Genomic DNA, 15,684 nt, shown 5'->3' with positions numbered 1-15,684 from the left:
AGTGCACTTCCATGGTACTCTTAGTGCACTTCCATGGTACTCTCCGTGTACTTCCCTGGTGCTGTCAGTGTACTTCCCTGGTACTGTCAGTGTACTTTCCTGGTACTGTAAGTGTACTTCCCTGGGACTCTCCGTGTACTTTTCTGGGACTCCCCGTGTACTTCCCTTGATATCTCAGTGTACTTCCCTGGTTCTCTCAGTGCACTTCCATGGTACTCTTAGTGCACTTCCATGGTACTCTTAGTGCACTTCCATGGTACTCTTAGTGCACTTCCCTGGGACTCTCCGTGTACTTCCCTGGTACTGTCAGTGTACTTCCCTGGTACTGTCAGTGTACTTCCCTGGGACTCTCCGTGTACTTTTCTGGGACTCCCCGTGTACTTCCCTTGATATCTCAGTGTACTTCTCTGGGACTGTCAGTGTACTTCCATTGATATCTCAGTGCACTTCCCTGGTACTCTCAGTGCACTTCCTAGGGACTGTCAGTGTACTTCCATTTATCTCTCAGTGTACTTTTCCGGGACTCCCCGAGTACTTCCCTTGATATCTCAGTGTACTTCTCTGGGATTGTCAGTGTACTTTACTTGATCTCACAGTGTACTTCACTGAAACTCCCCATGTACTTCCATTGATCTCTCAGTGTACTTTCCTGAGACTCTCCGTGTACTTCCCTTGATATCTCAGTGTACTTCCCTGGGACTCTCCGTGTACTTCCATTTATCTCTCAGTGTACTTTTCTGGGACTCCCCGAGTACTTTTCTGGGACTCCCCGTGTACTTCCCTTGATATCTCAGTGTACTTCCCTGGGACTCTCCGTGTACTTTTCTGGGACTCCCCATGTACTTCCCTTGATACCTCAGTGTTCTTCCCTGGGACTCTCCGTGTACATTTCTGGGACTCCCCGTGTACTTTTCTTGATATCTCAGTGTACTTCCCTGGGACTCTCAGTGTGCTTCTTTGGGATTGTCAGTGTACTTTACTTGATATCTCAGTGCAATTCACTGAGACTCCCCATGTACTTCCATTGATCTCTCCGTGTACTTCACTGAGACTCCCCACGTACTTCCATTGATCTCTTAGTGTACTTTCCTGAGACACTCCGTGTACTTCCCTTGATATCTCAGTGTACTTCTCTGGGACTGTCAGTGTACTTCCATTGATCTCTCAGTGCACTTCCCTGGTACTCTCAATGCACTTCCTAGGGACTGTCAGTGTACTTCCATTTATCTCTCAGTGTACTTTTCTGGGACTCCCCGAGTACTTCCCTTGATATCTCTGTGTACTTCCCTTGATATCTCAGTGTACTTCCCTGGGACTCTCAGTGTACTTTTCTGGGACTCCCCGTGTACTTCCTTGATATCTCAGTGTACTTCTCTGGGACTGTCAGTGTACTTCCATTGATCTCTCAGTGCACTTCCCTGGTACTCTCAGTGCACTTCCTAGGGACTGTCAGTTTACTTCTATTTATCTCTCAGTGTACTTTTCTGGGACTCCCCGAGTACTTCCCTGGATATCTCTGTGTACTTCCCTTGATATCTCTGTGTACTTCCCTGGGACTCTCAGTGTACTTTTCTGGGACTCCCCGTGTACTTTCTTGATATCTCAGTGTACTTCTCTGGGACTGTCAGTGTACTTCCATTAATCTCTCAGTGCACTTCCCTGGTACTCTCAGTGCACTTCCTAGGGACTGTCAATGTACTTCCATTTATCTCTCAGTGTACTTTTCTGGGACTCCCGAGTACTTCCCTTGATATCTCTGTGTACTTCCCTTGATATCTCAGTGTACTTCTCTGGGACTCTCAGTGTACCTCTCTGGGACTCCCCGTGTACTTCTCTTGATATCTCAGTGTACATCTCTAGGACTCCCCGTGTACTCTAATTGACAATGATTGTTAAATGTCCTCTTTTTCTCTTTTTTTTCTTGAATATATTGTACGTTATTGACCTAGGTCAAACACATCAATGACCTTAGTCAAATAATAACTTTTATTTATGATATTTACCAGCTTATAGTATAATTATTGATATATATGCATGCTAGTTTTAGCTGCTTCTTTTTGTTTATATAGACTGCGTTAATAAACATCATTGCTTAATGTTTACTCATTTTGCTTTTGAGGTAGTATAATATACATATTTTCGAATATTGCACGCATTGTCGACGTATACGAGCACAATGCTTTTTTACACTGAATTCACTCAATAATTTCAACTTGTACGTCGGGAACTCAGTAACAATTCATTTTTTTAAACTATTCTATTATGTTCTGCTGCAATAAGTACCATGACCTTTCTGTTATTTTATAACTTGATAACTGCATGTTCACGTCATGCAAATTACTGTTTATGAATGTTGTAAGGGCTAATTGGGATAGCCTCGACTTAATGGTCCCTATAACGGGGAACAAGAAAGGGAAAAAAAAGCAGGATATGGGCAATGCAATGATCAAAAGATAGTTGCTTCAAGATCAATTGAAGTTGTAACAACTCTGTTTAAATCAAGTTTGAGGACCTCTTGTCCGATTGGTTACTAGCGTATGATTGAACCTATGATTCTCAAACTTGGAAGGGAGATTATTTATGATAAGCTTTTAATGTTTAAGTCAAAGGGTCATGGGATCACAGACTTGATGACCTTGAAAAAAGGGAGCTTTTCCGATTGATATAAGTAATACTTGTCTTCAAACTGGGTGCGGAGGTTATTCATGACCAGCAGATAAACTCGAATAATTTCCGATAATCAATGATCACGGTCTTGATAACTATGAAAACAAAAGCTTTTTCAAATGATAACTGGAATGTTCCTTTAACTTTATACAGATGTTGGTCATGACTAGCAGGTGACTCTTTTTGAATTATGTTGTCCGAAAATAAAAGTTCAGGGTGGCTGCAACCTTTTACATACAAAGCCTGCCCGACTGCTAGAGTATCCTTACATCAACGGTCCTTAATATTTATGCGAAAAGCTAGAGAAACAAGCTCAGTATCAACACGTTTAAACATAAACCCGGTTTAATGGCACTGGGTAAACGCCAAAGACATAGAACATAAAATCACAAACAAGAAACACGGAAGAACAGGACAAAACTCCACAAACAGCAGGATATTTGTAGAGAGGTAGGTACTGACCTATATATGATATATTTACATATTAACTTACTATTCCATTGAGATTTTTGCCTTTACCGTTCTAGGATAACTTTCTATATTTTCTTATTTCCTCACAGTCATAGACATAATAATCAGACGGTAAAGCTGTGACAGCTTCGTACGTATATGATTGATTTAAATTTTGCGATATACAGACAATAGAGAGGGCAACCTCGGCCGATCGTCAAAATGGGACTCAAACTTATGAAACGTGCAAGGCCAACAAGACCAACAGATCCCTTCAGAGAAAAACATGCTCGATCTGAAGCGGTCGACTGATCCTTATATACAGTAAGATTCTTAATCCACACGGAGACCGAGCTTTGCTAATTTACATATTACCAACCAAGAATATTAACGTACTATGAACGTACTTCAGCCAACTTTTTCATTACTTTCCCCACAGAGAAGACTCGTCTCGAGTCTTGGCTTGGAAAACTCGTAGGTAAGGCAACTGCGGTCCAGCAGTTGTCTTCATCCCACACCTGCCACCATTTGAAACGTGCAAGGCCAACAAGGCCAACAGGATCCCTTCAGAGGAAAGCATGCTCGACCCTGAAGGGGTTGACTGGTCTTAATGTACAGTAAATTGTAAATCCACACGGAGACCGGGCTATGCTAAGTTTCATATTACCAACCAAGTACATCAACGTACTACTATGAACGTACTTCCGCCTACAGTTACACTTAATTGCTGTTTTTGGTACATCGATCTACGTTTATGTCAGAGTTCATTATGGCAATGTACTGAAAATGAAGCGAGCGCAAGTAGGAAAGTGGAACGTTGTTCTGCTTTTCACTAAAATGAACTCTTAACTTATTTGGTGTTCGCACATACATGTACTTGACCCACTAGCCCCGCCCTAGCTCCATACTCACGTGCTATTTTGGCATACAGGCTAAAGTTTTATGAATGTTTGAAGATGCGAAAGTTTTATAAATCTTTGAAGATGCTAAATTGGCGTTTTTATGCTATTAAAGCAACTAAAATGGATTGAATTTGTACCAAAAAAATTGGAAAAAAAAACGAAACCAAAACGTTACAGGTGTTTAACGTATAAACAACAACAACTTGCTGATTTTAAGAATAGATGAATTACCGAAACATGTTTGCATAGTACAGAACTTTACTGGGATGAGCTCGTTAGCATTTTCTTTTATTCATAATGATCCACAAACGATTTCACATTTTGACATAGGCTCGTAACAGCACTTCTTAAAACATACGGATACAGTATTATTTTTCGAAAGTTTAAGTATTTTTCGGATTTAAGTTAACGGCACAGCGAGTATTGCACTGTAGAAACTGTCAATTTCAATTCAAATTCTTCAATGAAAAATAGATACCTTATGGCATGCTCCAGTTTTCAAAATTGGGTACTTATAGTTTTGATAGTCAAATATAATCAAGTATTCTAAATTACTCTTTATATAAAAGGAAATAATGTTTTGTACAGAATAATACTCTGATAATAAGAAAATAGACAATGGTATTGTTGTCGGGCCTTTGCACTAAAATTTAATTCCATTTCGCCGTATTTTCTCATACCTAAAAATGGCATCAAAACACTTTCTAGTACTTACGATAGGTCGAAAATGTTAGAATATATGCTGATGTGATTTATGGTTGCGGTCAGTTCTTTTAAACATCTTTTAAACTTCAATTCTTTATATGTTTAGTAGCATCATTGCAAATGTATCTATTAATACAATATCATAAATGTAGCATGTTTGCATTATTGCTCAAATTGTGCTGAAATGACGCTGAAATCATATGGTGTTTTTTCCATCTGCAGTTAAACAGGGTGTCTATTTGTTGATATAAAATAGCGGTGACAATTCAACGCTGACTAGATTTAACGAATTAATTATATAATAGCTACACATGTTATTCTATAATACTATTGACGGACACAAGTGTGTTTGGAAGAATACAAGAAATTCTTGCTCCTTACAAATTCTTATTTATTAATGTCTATTACCCAACGTTAACAAAAAAAGCTGATTATATTTGTGTTTTTATTTAGATCTGATTATTTTGACAAAATACTTCTTAAACATAAAGATATATACAGTGACAAACGTTCATAGTATGACCAATCATGAAACCTTTCCCATTCCAATTTGCACCATGCAATTGTGCTCCTTCAAAGCATTTCAAAATACTACTTTAACAATCATCAAACTATAATGTATTTGATGCATGTTTCGTTTTCCTTTAATTTTCTTAAAAGGAATACTTCAGTAGTTATCTTGGTGGAAAATTATGAAAAAACGTCAATTTTTATAAACGTTATTAAAGAAGTCCGCCTATTTTCAATTTGCTCAAGTGCAATATATACATTTCAGTTACACTGTTAGGGTTAGTTAATAGGTAATAGATACGCAATTCAATTAATGTTAGTATTTAACCTTTTAAAAAGAAGAAAAACATGTCACAACTAAGCTAAGTGTATTAGTTTCTTTCGATTGTAAATATGCTTTACTTTAGGCACATTTCGGCATAGCGAACAAATGTTGCCGAAGACCATGTACATGTTATTTTAATTTTTCTTATACAGCAGGATAAACGTTCATAATATCAAGGAACGCTCGTCTTTGGTAATAACGAAAACTTAATTGATTTGTATGTTTCAAATAGAGTTCAAATTGCTCTGAATCGATGGTACTTGTTATGTTTTTTTTCTTATTTATTTCAACGTTCCTGGCGACGGTTTGCTTTAAGATAGCCATCCCCAACAGGTTCTTCCTGTAGGTTTGTGGTATTTCGCCTATTTGAAACCGGTCGTAAATAACCATCTTGTTCATCAATCCGTTTACGCGTATTTTGTTGTCGATTATTTGAAATTGGCCTTAAATATCCCTCGTCGGGCTGGCCATGCTTAGGCGTAAGGTACGGGTGGTCGACATTGCTTCCTTTGTTACTGCCATGCACCTTCAAATAGTCGTTATTCCTTTTTGCTTCTCTCTGTAGTTGCAAATACTCCCCACCGGGTCTGTACTGAAACTCGATATATCCTTTTTCATCTTTGCGCATAGTAAGAGATTGAGGGTGGTCAGGCTTTTTATCGGATATGTAGTCATAGTGACCACTTTCATTGATAGGTTTGTCTAAATCAAGTCGATTATATCTGTTTTCATCTCTCTTACTTTGGAGATCCGTATATCCTCTATCACGGTCATTGTCATTAATGGTAAAATAATCTTCACTCTTTGGAACGGAAGATCGAAGCTGAACAGAACTTCTGTAAAACACGAATATATATGCATATTGCCAGTATGTATTGTTTGAGCTGACACTTGGAAAAACAAATAACACAAACGACAGTTGTGATGTGCAGTGCACCCAATTAAATACATTATTTAAAACTTGACACTATATAAAATAAATAAAATTTAAGTATGGTTATTTCAATTTCTGATTTCTTTGTTCATGCATTAATTTTCGAGTCATGGACTTAAGAATTGCTTTTGCAATAAAATACTTTTTGAGAAAATAATTTACCAAAACACTATAACAGCAATTTCAATTGAAAATGCAATTCGAACAGAGAAAAAAACGTTTACAATATCAAACAAAGCAATTAAATGAGTTGAAATTACTGAAGTTTTTTCGTTCAAACAGGGGACAGGGCCCAAATTCAATGATTTCCCAACAGCTTCAAAATATCTTGAATATAACTTTTCTTTTTTTTTACAAAAAAGTCTTGAGCCTCAAAACACTGGTGAATATTAGCCATGGTGTAGTGTTCATCAATAATTATGAACAGCATAAAATTATACAAGATAGCAAACTTAGGGCGTGGATGGAAAAGAACATAACCGACAGTTTTATTGGGACTTATGGTGTGTTTGTCCGTGATCCTTTTGTTTGGTAATGTCCTAGGCTACTGGCCTTGATCTTGTACTAAAAATTGTTATACTAGACAAAAGTTGAAGGTCTAAACACCAATTGTTGTGATTAATTAAATAAAGAGTAAATAAATTTATTTTCGATTGAAGGTTGAGTCTTACCTTTTAGTGCTAGGTTTATCGTGACGGCCATTCGAATCTATAAATTAGGTAATCATATGACTTATACATGCACCTTTGATTATGATTTATGACATATTTTTAACGAACATCAACAAATGCATTGATGCGCTATTTTCTCCGTTGTCCAACAAGAGGAGCTCGTTTTTGTTCGTCCTTCGCTTGTCAACAATAGGGACATTTAATTTTCCAGAGCGTTTGGTATCAAGGTTTTTCATTGAAAGCCATTTTGTATCAGATTATAATTGTTTAATTCAATGATTATTTTGTTAATTCTACGTATAAGAATGAGCACAGAATAAACAAAATGGCGATAACTGTACCTTTTCCATTTGTTTTCCTTTTAACACAAAGCCAAACAACGAAGACGAAAACAGCAATTCCCACAATTCCGCCTGCACTTCCTATGGCGATCCACACAATATTGGACTCACCAGAAGTTCCCGTTGCTTGAAAGAGTTAAGAGACCATTACAGTTATTATATATCAATAGACTGTGTATGTAATGTTTTGACCTAGATTTGTGAAAACAAGGACAACAACATTGCAACAATATTTATCCCAAGCTACTTCTTACCCGCAAGGCTGATGCAAGTTTCACCATCTCTCACGTAGCCTTCAATGCATTCACAAACGTAATCTCCGTCTGTGTTTCGGCAATCAGTGTTCGCACTTATACAGATGGTTTCATTAAGGCACTCATTGACATCTTCAGTACATTCATAGCCAGCCCACCCTGGCTCACAAAAGCATGAGCCAGTCTTTATATCGCACACCCGCTCACTTTCATTACGTGCATGTTCGCCAGTACAGTGGCAGGTCAGATTGCATATTTCGCCATGTTTGTCTTGTTGACATTCTGAAAAAGCGGAAATTTCAGTAAAATGCAAGATTATGACGGAAGATCGAACACTTAGATTATCGAAACAAAGAATGATACATAAATGTTACATTTGTTCAATGCTGAAGTAGAATATTGTGTTTGCACAGAACTTCGACAATTAAGAATCACCTCTGACACAACTTCCATCAAGGTAGTTAATGTGTCCATCCTGGCACTCGCATTCGTATGTTCCCGGCAAGTTAACACATTTTTCATTCGCCCCAATGCATCTTGTCGCACTGCATTCGTTGACATCATCTGTGCACTGCAAGCCCTGCCAGCCAGTTAAACACTGGCAAATTCCAGTTATGTGATTACACATCTTGGCCTGGTCAATCACAAAATACTCGCTGCAATCGCATGTCGAAGAGCAATTATATCCAAACGTGTTGCCGGTACACTCTGCATTTATACAAAACACACACAACTATATAAAAATTCCCCAATTAAACCAGTTCAGTTGACCAAAGCATGTGTACAATATTCTTTCCGATTTGATACGAATGAAATGTAGTTTTGAATTTTGTTTTATCTTTTTATTTTTATTTGGAATATTTTAAATATCTCATGTTTTTAATATGTGGTCGTTTGCTTGTAGGTAGATAGAAGTATGGCTATCAATTAATTACTCATACACTGAAATAAACATACGTATTACCTTTACATTCCAATGGACTCTCATTATAGTCACTAACTAATGCAAGAAATCCTTCTGTACAGGAACAATTAAACCCTCCTGGCTGATTGTTGCAAACTGAATTGTTGGGACATGCATTAACAGACCCGCACTCGTTGATGTCGATATTACAAATGACTCCGGTCCAACCATTCTTGCACGTGCATTGACCAGTGACGGCATCGCACACTTCTGTGTTTGTTTCATCACAAGTGCAGTTTTTTGCACAAGCAAAGCCGTATGTACCGAACGGACAACCTAGATAAAAACAATTTAAATCAACCTAAATATTAAATTAACATTATATAAAAAGTATGAAATCTGAAAGAAAGTGTATGTACATGAAAGAGTTTGTACCTGAACATGTTCCATTTTCCTCTTGATATCCAGCGCTGCAACGGCAACTGCCCAGGCATTGTGCATGTTTTATACCGGTGCAGTGGTCATTGTTAAAGCACAGCTCTGATAATTCGACTGTAATGGTATTACATTGGAAGTCAAGAATAAACAAGGCGATATAAGATACAAAGTCAGAATTTAACAATATTGCAAGATTTCAACCTACCCGAAGTCTTGCAGGTAACCTTTACATTCCCCCAGCGGCATCCAAATTGGTCATTTATGACGTCAGACGAGGAGCATTGACTAAGATGTGTTTCATTTCCAAAGCAATCGCTCTCGCTTAAATCCAACCAAACCAAATTCGTTGCGAGTTCGTTCTGATAAAAGTATGTACCGGGGCTTGCTGCCAAATCAGCTGCCCTACACAGTAATACAGTGCTTGATTATCATGGAATACATAGAAATACATTATCCAATGATACACTTTTGATATAATATGTAGCGTTTAAATATTACATGGCTAATATTTTAATGATAGAATATGAAATGTTTGAACATTGCATATGGTATGGGTCGGTACAAATAATGAAAAACGAAAAACAAACCGCGTACATGAAGCCCAAAGATCTGCAAATAACGTCAAAGTATGTGAAACTAAACCGATGTAGTTGGCAGACATTGCCCCATCTGTTGTCCATCTTCACCTGAAGAGCACCCGAGCTATTTGTCACTCCTCCAACTAATTGCATATCTGTGAAAACATGCTCTGAAACAGACCCGGCAGAGTATTAAAATCCAATTGTTCGAACAAGATGGCTGCTGCGAGCAAGCGTAAACATACCTATTACTTTAATATGTTTATAAAACGCTCATCAGTACATTGATTTTAAAACTTTGTGAAAGTATGTGCCGCCAAGTATTAGTATATCATTAACGTCGACAGTCAGTGTATTTTTGAAAAAACAAAACAACAACAAACAACAACAACTGTACATACCAAAACAATGAACACCCGGTAGATAATACCATCCGCGAAATGGTTCAATCCAGTCAATGTCACATTCTGTTATATTTGTTTCATTACCAAAACATCCTATAGAGCTGGCAACTTCTAGATGCATGTAATCGTTGCCGTAGAATTGGTTGACTGAAAAACCATGATCTCTAGAAAAAGATTAAGGATTGATTTAGACAAGACTATATTTTCATACTAGTTTGGTGTCCCGAAGAAGTAGTTTTCCATTCATTAGCATGTCTGTTTTGCATTGCCAAGAAAGTCAACTCTACTTTGTAATTCGATTAAAGACAGTGTTAAAAATTTAAATATTCAGCTATTTATGTTAAAAAATGGGAATTACTCAAATTCGTATTTGTGAAATGTGAAAAGATAAAGTCAGAGTATTCAATGGTTCCAATGTAAGTGGCATTCAGCCTTGTCCAGTGATATATTTGCATTTTTACAAAAAAAATGAGATTATTAATGAAATATATTACAATGCTTTCAACGCCAAACACAACAAACGTCTTTGTAAAAAGTTAAATCACAAACCCATATCCGAGTGTTCTGCAGATGATGTCGCCAGTGGGCGGTTGTATGCCGTGCTGGTGAACACTACCCCATGTTTCGTTGGCGTTCAAGAGAATAACGCCTTCATATTCGTATTCTGTCAGGTTTCGCAAACGCACAAACTCCCCTGTAGCTATGAGTTTTGTAACATGGTTATCTAAAATGTGATTGTCATCCATTGTCATGTTTTGTATGGAAAGGGACAATTTAAAAGATCGTTTCCGTTTTCTTACGTAAATCATGATTATTTAAAAGGGCACAAATTTAGACTTGGCAAAAGTACTAAATAAGCACAAAAGATGCAGTCGTACACTCAAAACTAACCAGCGGAGAGGTTTGTACAAACATACGGCATGACGCGCTGAGTTTCATACAAACTAGTTCTCAAATGTATTGTAGAGTATCACTTCTCAAATTTATTTTATACCACCAATATAGTTTGCTCCAAAATGATAGGTTTTTATAACTGTTTAAATCAGTTTCACCTAGTTATTAAAATCCGTCATGTTGTTGCCATGGGTTTTCATGTTGGTGTGAAAGGGCAGTAACCCTTGACTCCATAGGCTATAACAGTCATAGAAGCCAAGCATATTGATGAACAAAAACGCAAAATGCTTACATGAATCCATTGAATACACGTCTGATTATTTTACGAACTTTTATGACTGAAGTAAAGTTCGAAGTATGTTCAGGCGGCATTTAAGTGTACTTACTGTGATAGTGAAAGTTTAACAATCGTTCCAGCTAGGATACTTGGTGCCAACGAAGCTGAGCTGACCAGTATCATTTCAAAACAAAACGCTTCTTAGAAAGTAAATAAAATGCGATAACTTGAAGAGCAATGCATATAATATACTAGTTACGCGCTTCAAGCATATACTTCAAGCAAATAAAGTAAAAAGCTAACCCACAGCATGCTTCTTATAACACAAGTTCAGATAGTGTACGATTCGGAAGCAGAACTCAAACGGTGACCTGAGGATTGATATGATCATCTATTCGCTATAAGTGTATTTAAAAATTTGACCTAACAACAAAAAGCTGCAGAGACGACAACTCAAAAGTTTAAATGCAAAGCTTTAAGAAAATATACTTTAAACAGTTTCTACCTCTTCACACACACCATGCTGTTTCTGTCAATGCAATGTTTATTATTTTACATTTTCTAGGAAAATAAAAATACCATTTAAGACTGTACGAAGTTGATTTGTTTTTCCTTCAACATCATCAACTTATTTTCCTTTTTAATATTACTTCGTGGAATCATAAGGGCCTTGATTTTTTTCTGAGTCTATAGAAAACTCTTTAAGAATCTTTAAGTAATGACACAGTTGAGGGTTATTAAAAACTGTGTATGTTGTTCTGTGCTGGTGACACTGTTATTTTGTCAGAATTAGCCTCAGATTCACAGCCTTCCCTGAATGTCATGTACTGTTATTGTAATCAGAGAACATTAGAAACTTGTCAATTTGCATTAAAACATTGCTATATTCTTCAGAGGAGAATGAAGTAATCTACCAGGTTTTTTTTAATAATAATTACAAATTAGACTTTGTTGGTAACTTCAGCTACCTGGATGTCTTTTTCAATTATAAGGCCAAGGTTAGTAAAACGAAAACGCGTTTGAGTGACCAAGCTCGTAAAGCCATGTACTCTTTTTTTCAAAATCAAAAGCATTGTTTCTTGATATTGATCTACAACTCGATTAATTTGCTGTTATGATCACACCTATATTATTGTATAGCTCTGAGGTATGGGGTATTGAAGATCTGGTTTGGTTGTAAAATTTCAACTCAATGATTTTTACTCATTATGAATTTTAAAACAATCAACACCAAATAGTATGGTATTTAGTGAATTAGATATTCTTCCTATTGATCACCTGACAAAAAGCAATGTTGAATTTTTGGTGCAAGCTAGTTGCCAGTAACCAAGATAAAAATCTAATGTTATGTATAGATTATTGTTTGAACTTCATAGAAATGATACACATCATAGTCTATGGGTAACATTTGTAAAGAATTACTTTAACAGCTGGTATTTTTGGAATTTCCGATACACATCTGTTCCGTGTCCTAATGATTTTAAAAAATATGTTTAAAAAACAACAACAAATAACAGATCAATATATTCAAAGGTTGAACGAATCAGTAAATTATTCAAATAAATGTATTAGTTGTCAAATTCTAAAAAGCTTAAAAGCTACATACAAATCTTACCGAGGAACTGAGCTTTGTCTTCTTTTCGCTTTAGATGTTGTAATCATAAGTTGCCCATTGAAAAGGGTCAATGGAAAATGTCGCTTTTGCTCTAAACTTGCCTTAGATAATTTAAAAAGTTTTCGAATGTACAAAACTTAATGCTAATGGAAATAAATACATTCCCCATTCCACAAAGAGACAAAAGTTTTAAAAAAATAGTTCAAGACGTTGACATAAATAGCCTCTTCAAATTAGCTATACTGTGAGAAAAATAATGCAAAATTTTAATTAATCGCTACTTAAATTGAACAACAGAATACTGTTTCTACCCAACTCAACCTAATGTGTTATAATTAACTAAATAGTTACTTTTTCAATCTCTTCTTTTTTACCGAAATGTATGCAAATACATTAATTCTTACGTCATACGTCAGTGTGTTTATTCTTTGTAAATATTTTTTCATAAAACTGATGCCCACATGGGCCTCGTTCTTGAATAAAACAGAAATTGAAACTATTCAATGTTACATCTCTTTGTTGAAGAGTTTCCGTCCGGTTCAGTATAACTTTCTGAACTTGCGCTCCTTGTTCAATAAACGGTGCCGGTTTACATTCTCATGATTCTGCTTCGTGGCTTGCTTCCGTGTGTTTTTTCGGTCAATATGAGAATATGAAGTTTTTTTAAATGATTTGTATTCTCCTAAAATAGCAACATGCAATTTAAGTTAACATATTATCACAAATCTGGTATTAACTTTGGAAATAAACTGAATGGAATATACAACTTTTAACCCTACAGTTGCTCCGATGACGAATTGAGAATGCAATAAAGCAAGATGTTCAACTCAGAAAGCAAGATGTTAATGTCAGAGAGCAAGATGCAGATGTCTGAAACACAGAATTCTACGTTCATTGGTTTAGTCAGAGTACTGAGAACACCATTTGTCTAGTAATATCCTTTTAATGCCGAGCGCTATGCAAGAGAGGTACTGGTATATTTTCAGTTTGACGCGGCCGGAGTCTCAACCCGCGACCTTCTGCACCCGAGGGCTTAGAACGCTCAACCACTGATGTGATGTATACTTACACGAGGGCGTGTGGTGGGGGCGTATAACGTATTCAATTTTGATTTTTTTGATTTTCTGTTTTGGAAACATTTTGGAATTCTTCGTTTTGGGTCTTCGTTTAGCCAAACGTCTTGGCAATAAATGCGACTTTATTACTCACGATGCGTTTAATTCGTTCGCTGTTTAGTGTATATTATGAGCTAGATGTTACGTAAGTTAGGCTCTCAATCTGCCCTGGATTCGATAATTATGGTATACAATTATTAGGTACTTTAAATCTACATCTTATTCTTCCCACAACTGTTCGTGTGTTATAAATTACCTTTTAGTGCACTAGCGCAAATTTTCATTGATACAATATTTGACAATCGGGTCTTTTATTGAGTGAAGTGATCACGTTTCGTTATCTTTTGAATTGCATTGTAAAAATAATATACCTGAGAGACATAGATATTTTGATAAATAAATAGGTTGGGTCATAATCTCAAAGCTCAGTTTAGCTGAGTGGGAATTATTTTTATGTTACCGCAATTCAATAGTTTTGATTATAATATCAATTGTACTAGTAATGAATATGTAAACAATGTTGTAATTTGGTTCACTAAATTGGCTCGTAGTGAAGCGTATCCTCAGTTCTCCAGAAAATGAGATGAACCGATATTTGATGATGGTGATTGCATTTTAAACAAGATTGGTTTGATGTAGAGTTCGTTAATACACGCGATATATAATTAGATGCTTTGATAGTAAAATGCTAGTAAGAAGAACCATGGTGGTCTTAAGTATGTCAACAAAAGAGGTTAATAAAGACTTTACTCGTAAAAGAGAGTCAAATGTAGATACTTAAGATGCAGTAATTTGAAAATATAAAGAAAACTGAACCAAAAGACTTTGAGAAATATTTTAAATAAAAAAACGTACTAAGATTAATATTAAGTTAGACGAATTTAACTTGTTTATCTAAACATTGGCAACACTATTGTTGATCGATCCAATCAGGAAGCCTATTCTATGATAAGCATAAATTGCAGTTTTCGACCGCAAACGACAATGGCCACTGGTTTAAATATGTTCATAATAGCGTATATTCCAATATAATTATCACTAATTTTATGATAGGTGATTAATATACTTATAATTTATAATATCTTACCTAAAGCAGGAGTACAAAGAAGAAGTAAAACCCGTATTTGTTTGCTAAAATCCATCGTTGCTTAACAATCTTTGTATCAGGAAGTCTAAGTCATTATTAATCATATACCCAGTGTCAAACAGGGTGTCTCTGTCATTATTACTCCATTATGAATACAATAAAAAAGGCTATTAAAAGATCTAATTCCATATTGGCATTGAAGTTAATTCAGGCATTTTGTATCGTCGATTTTTATGAATATATCAAACGATTTAGCTACCAGGTAAGTATCTCCACAAAATATCACACAACAAACGATTACAATATCGCAATTATAATTTTATAACGTTTTGGTCTGTGTACATCTAAATTGGATCATTTCTTTCGCATGTTTGAGTCTGAAAAACAAAACAAAAAATAGTTACCAAACATATCATGCAATATTAAAACTTTCTTGGTGATACAATCTCAAATTGTGACCAAGGCGTATCTATCTCCGCTGGGAACCCTACGTCGGCATGGACTCATTTTTTGGCAATCGGAGTGTTCTATTCAGATATTGAGCGTCGACAGTCCCAAAACCATTTCACAAGATTCATAGGACATTTTAGCGAGATCGTGCCGCCTCCAATAC

General features: G+C 36.1%; 1 protein-coding gene across 3 annotated transcripts; it reads right to left on the bottom strand.

The window, feature by feature from the left end:
• Positions 1-5,178: 5,178 nt before the first annotated feature.
• On the bottom strand, positions 5,179-15,259 carry LOC128232550 (scavenger receptor cysteine-rich type 1 protein M160-like). 3 transcript variants are annotated; one of them, XM_052946182.1, is made up of 12 exons: positions 15,072-15,259; positions 10,633-10,807; positions 10,081-10,247; positions 9,696-9,849; positions 9,307-9,503; positions 9,099-9,215; positions 8,724-8,999; positions 8,195-8,467; positions 7,760-8,041; positions 7,506-7,631; positions 7,165-7,201; positions 5,179-6,395 (listed from the first exon to the last, which is right to left on the bottom strand). In XM_052946182.1, the coding sequence occupies exons 1-12, from the start codon at positions 15,124-15,126 to the stop codon at positions 5,846-5,848; spliced, it is 2,409 nt and encodes an 802-aa protein (XP_052802142.1). In that variant the 5' UTR covers positions 15,127-15,259; the 3' UTR covers positions 5,179-5,845. The 3 variants fall into 3 exon arrangements, with proteins under 3 accessions (XP_052802142.1, XP_052802143.1, XP_052802144.1); XM_052946183.1 differs by having other exon boundaries at positions 10,633-10,783; XM_052946184.1 differs by having other exon boundaries at positions 10,633-10,777.
• Between the last annotated feature and the right edge of the window lie 425 nt (positions 15,260-15,684).

Source organism: Mya arenaria, chromosome 4 (assembly GCF_026914265.1).
Source record: "Mya arenaria isolate MELC-2E11 chromosome 4, ASM2691426v1".
NCBI classification, from domain to species: domain Eukaryota; kingdom Metazoa; phylum Mollusca; class Bivalvia; order Myida; family Myidae; genus Mya; species Mya arenaria.
The sequence above is the reverse complement of the archived record's forward strand: the minus strand, read 5'-3'. Positions and strand labels throughout refer to the sequence as shown.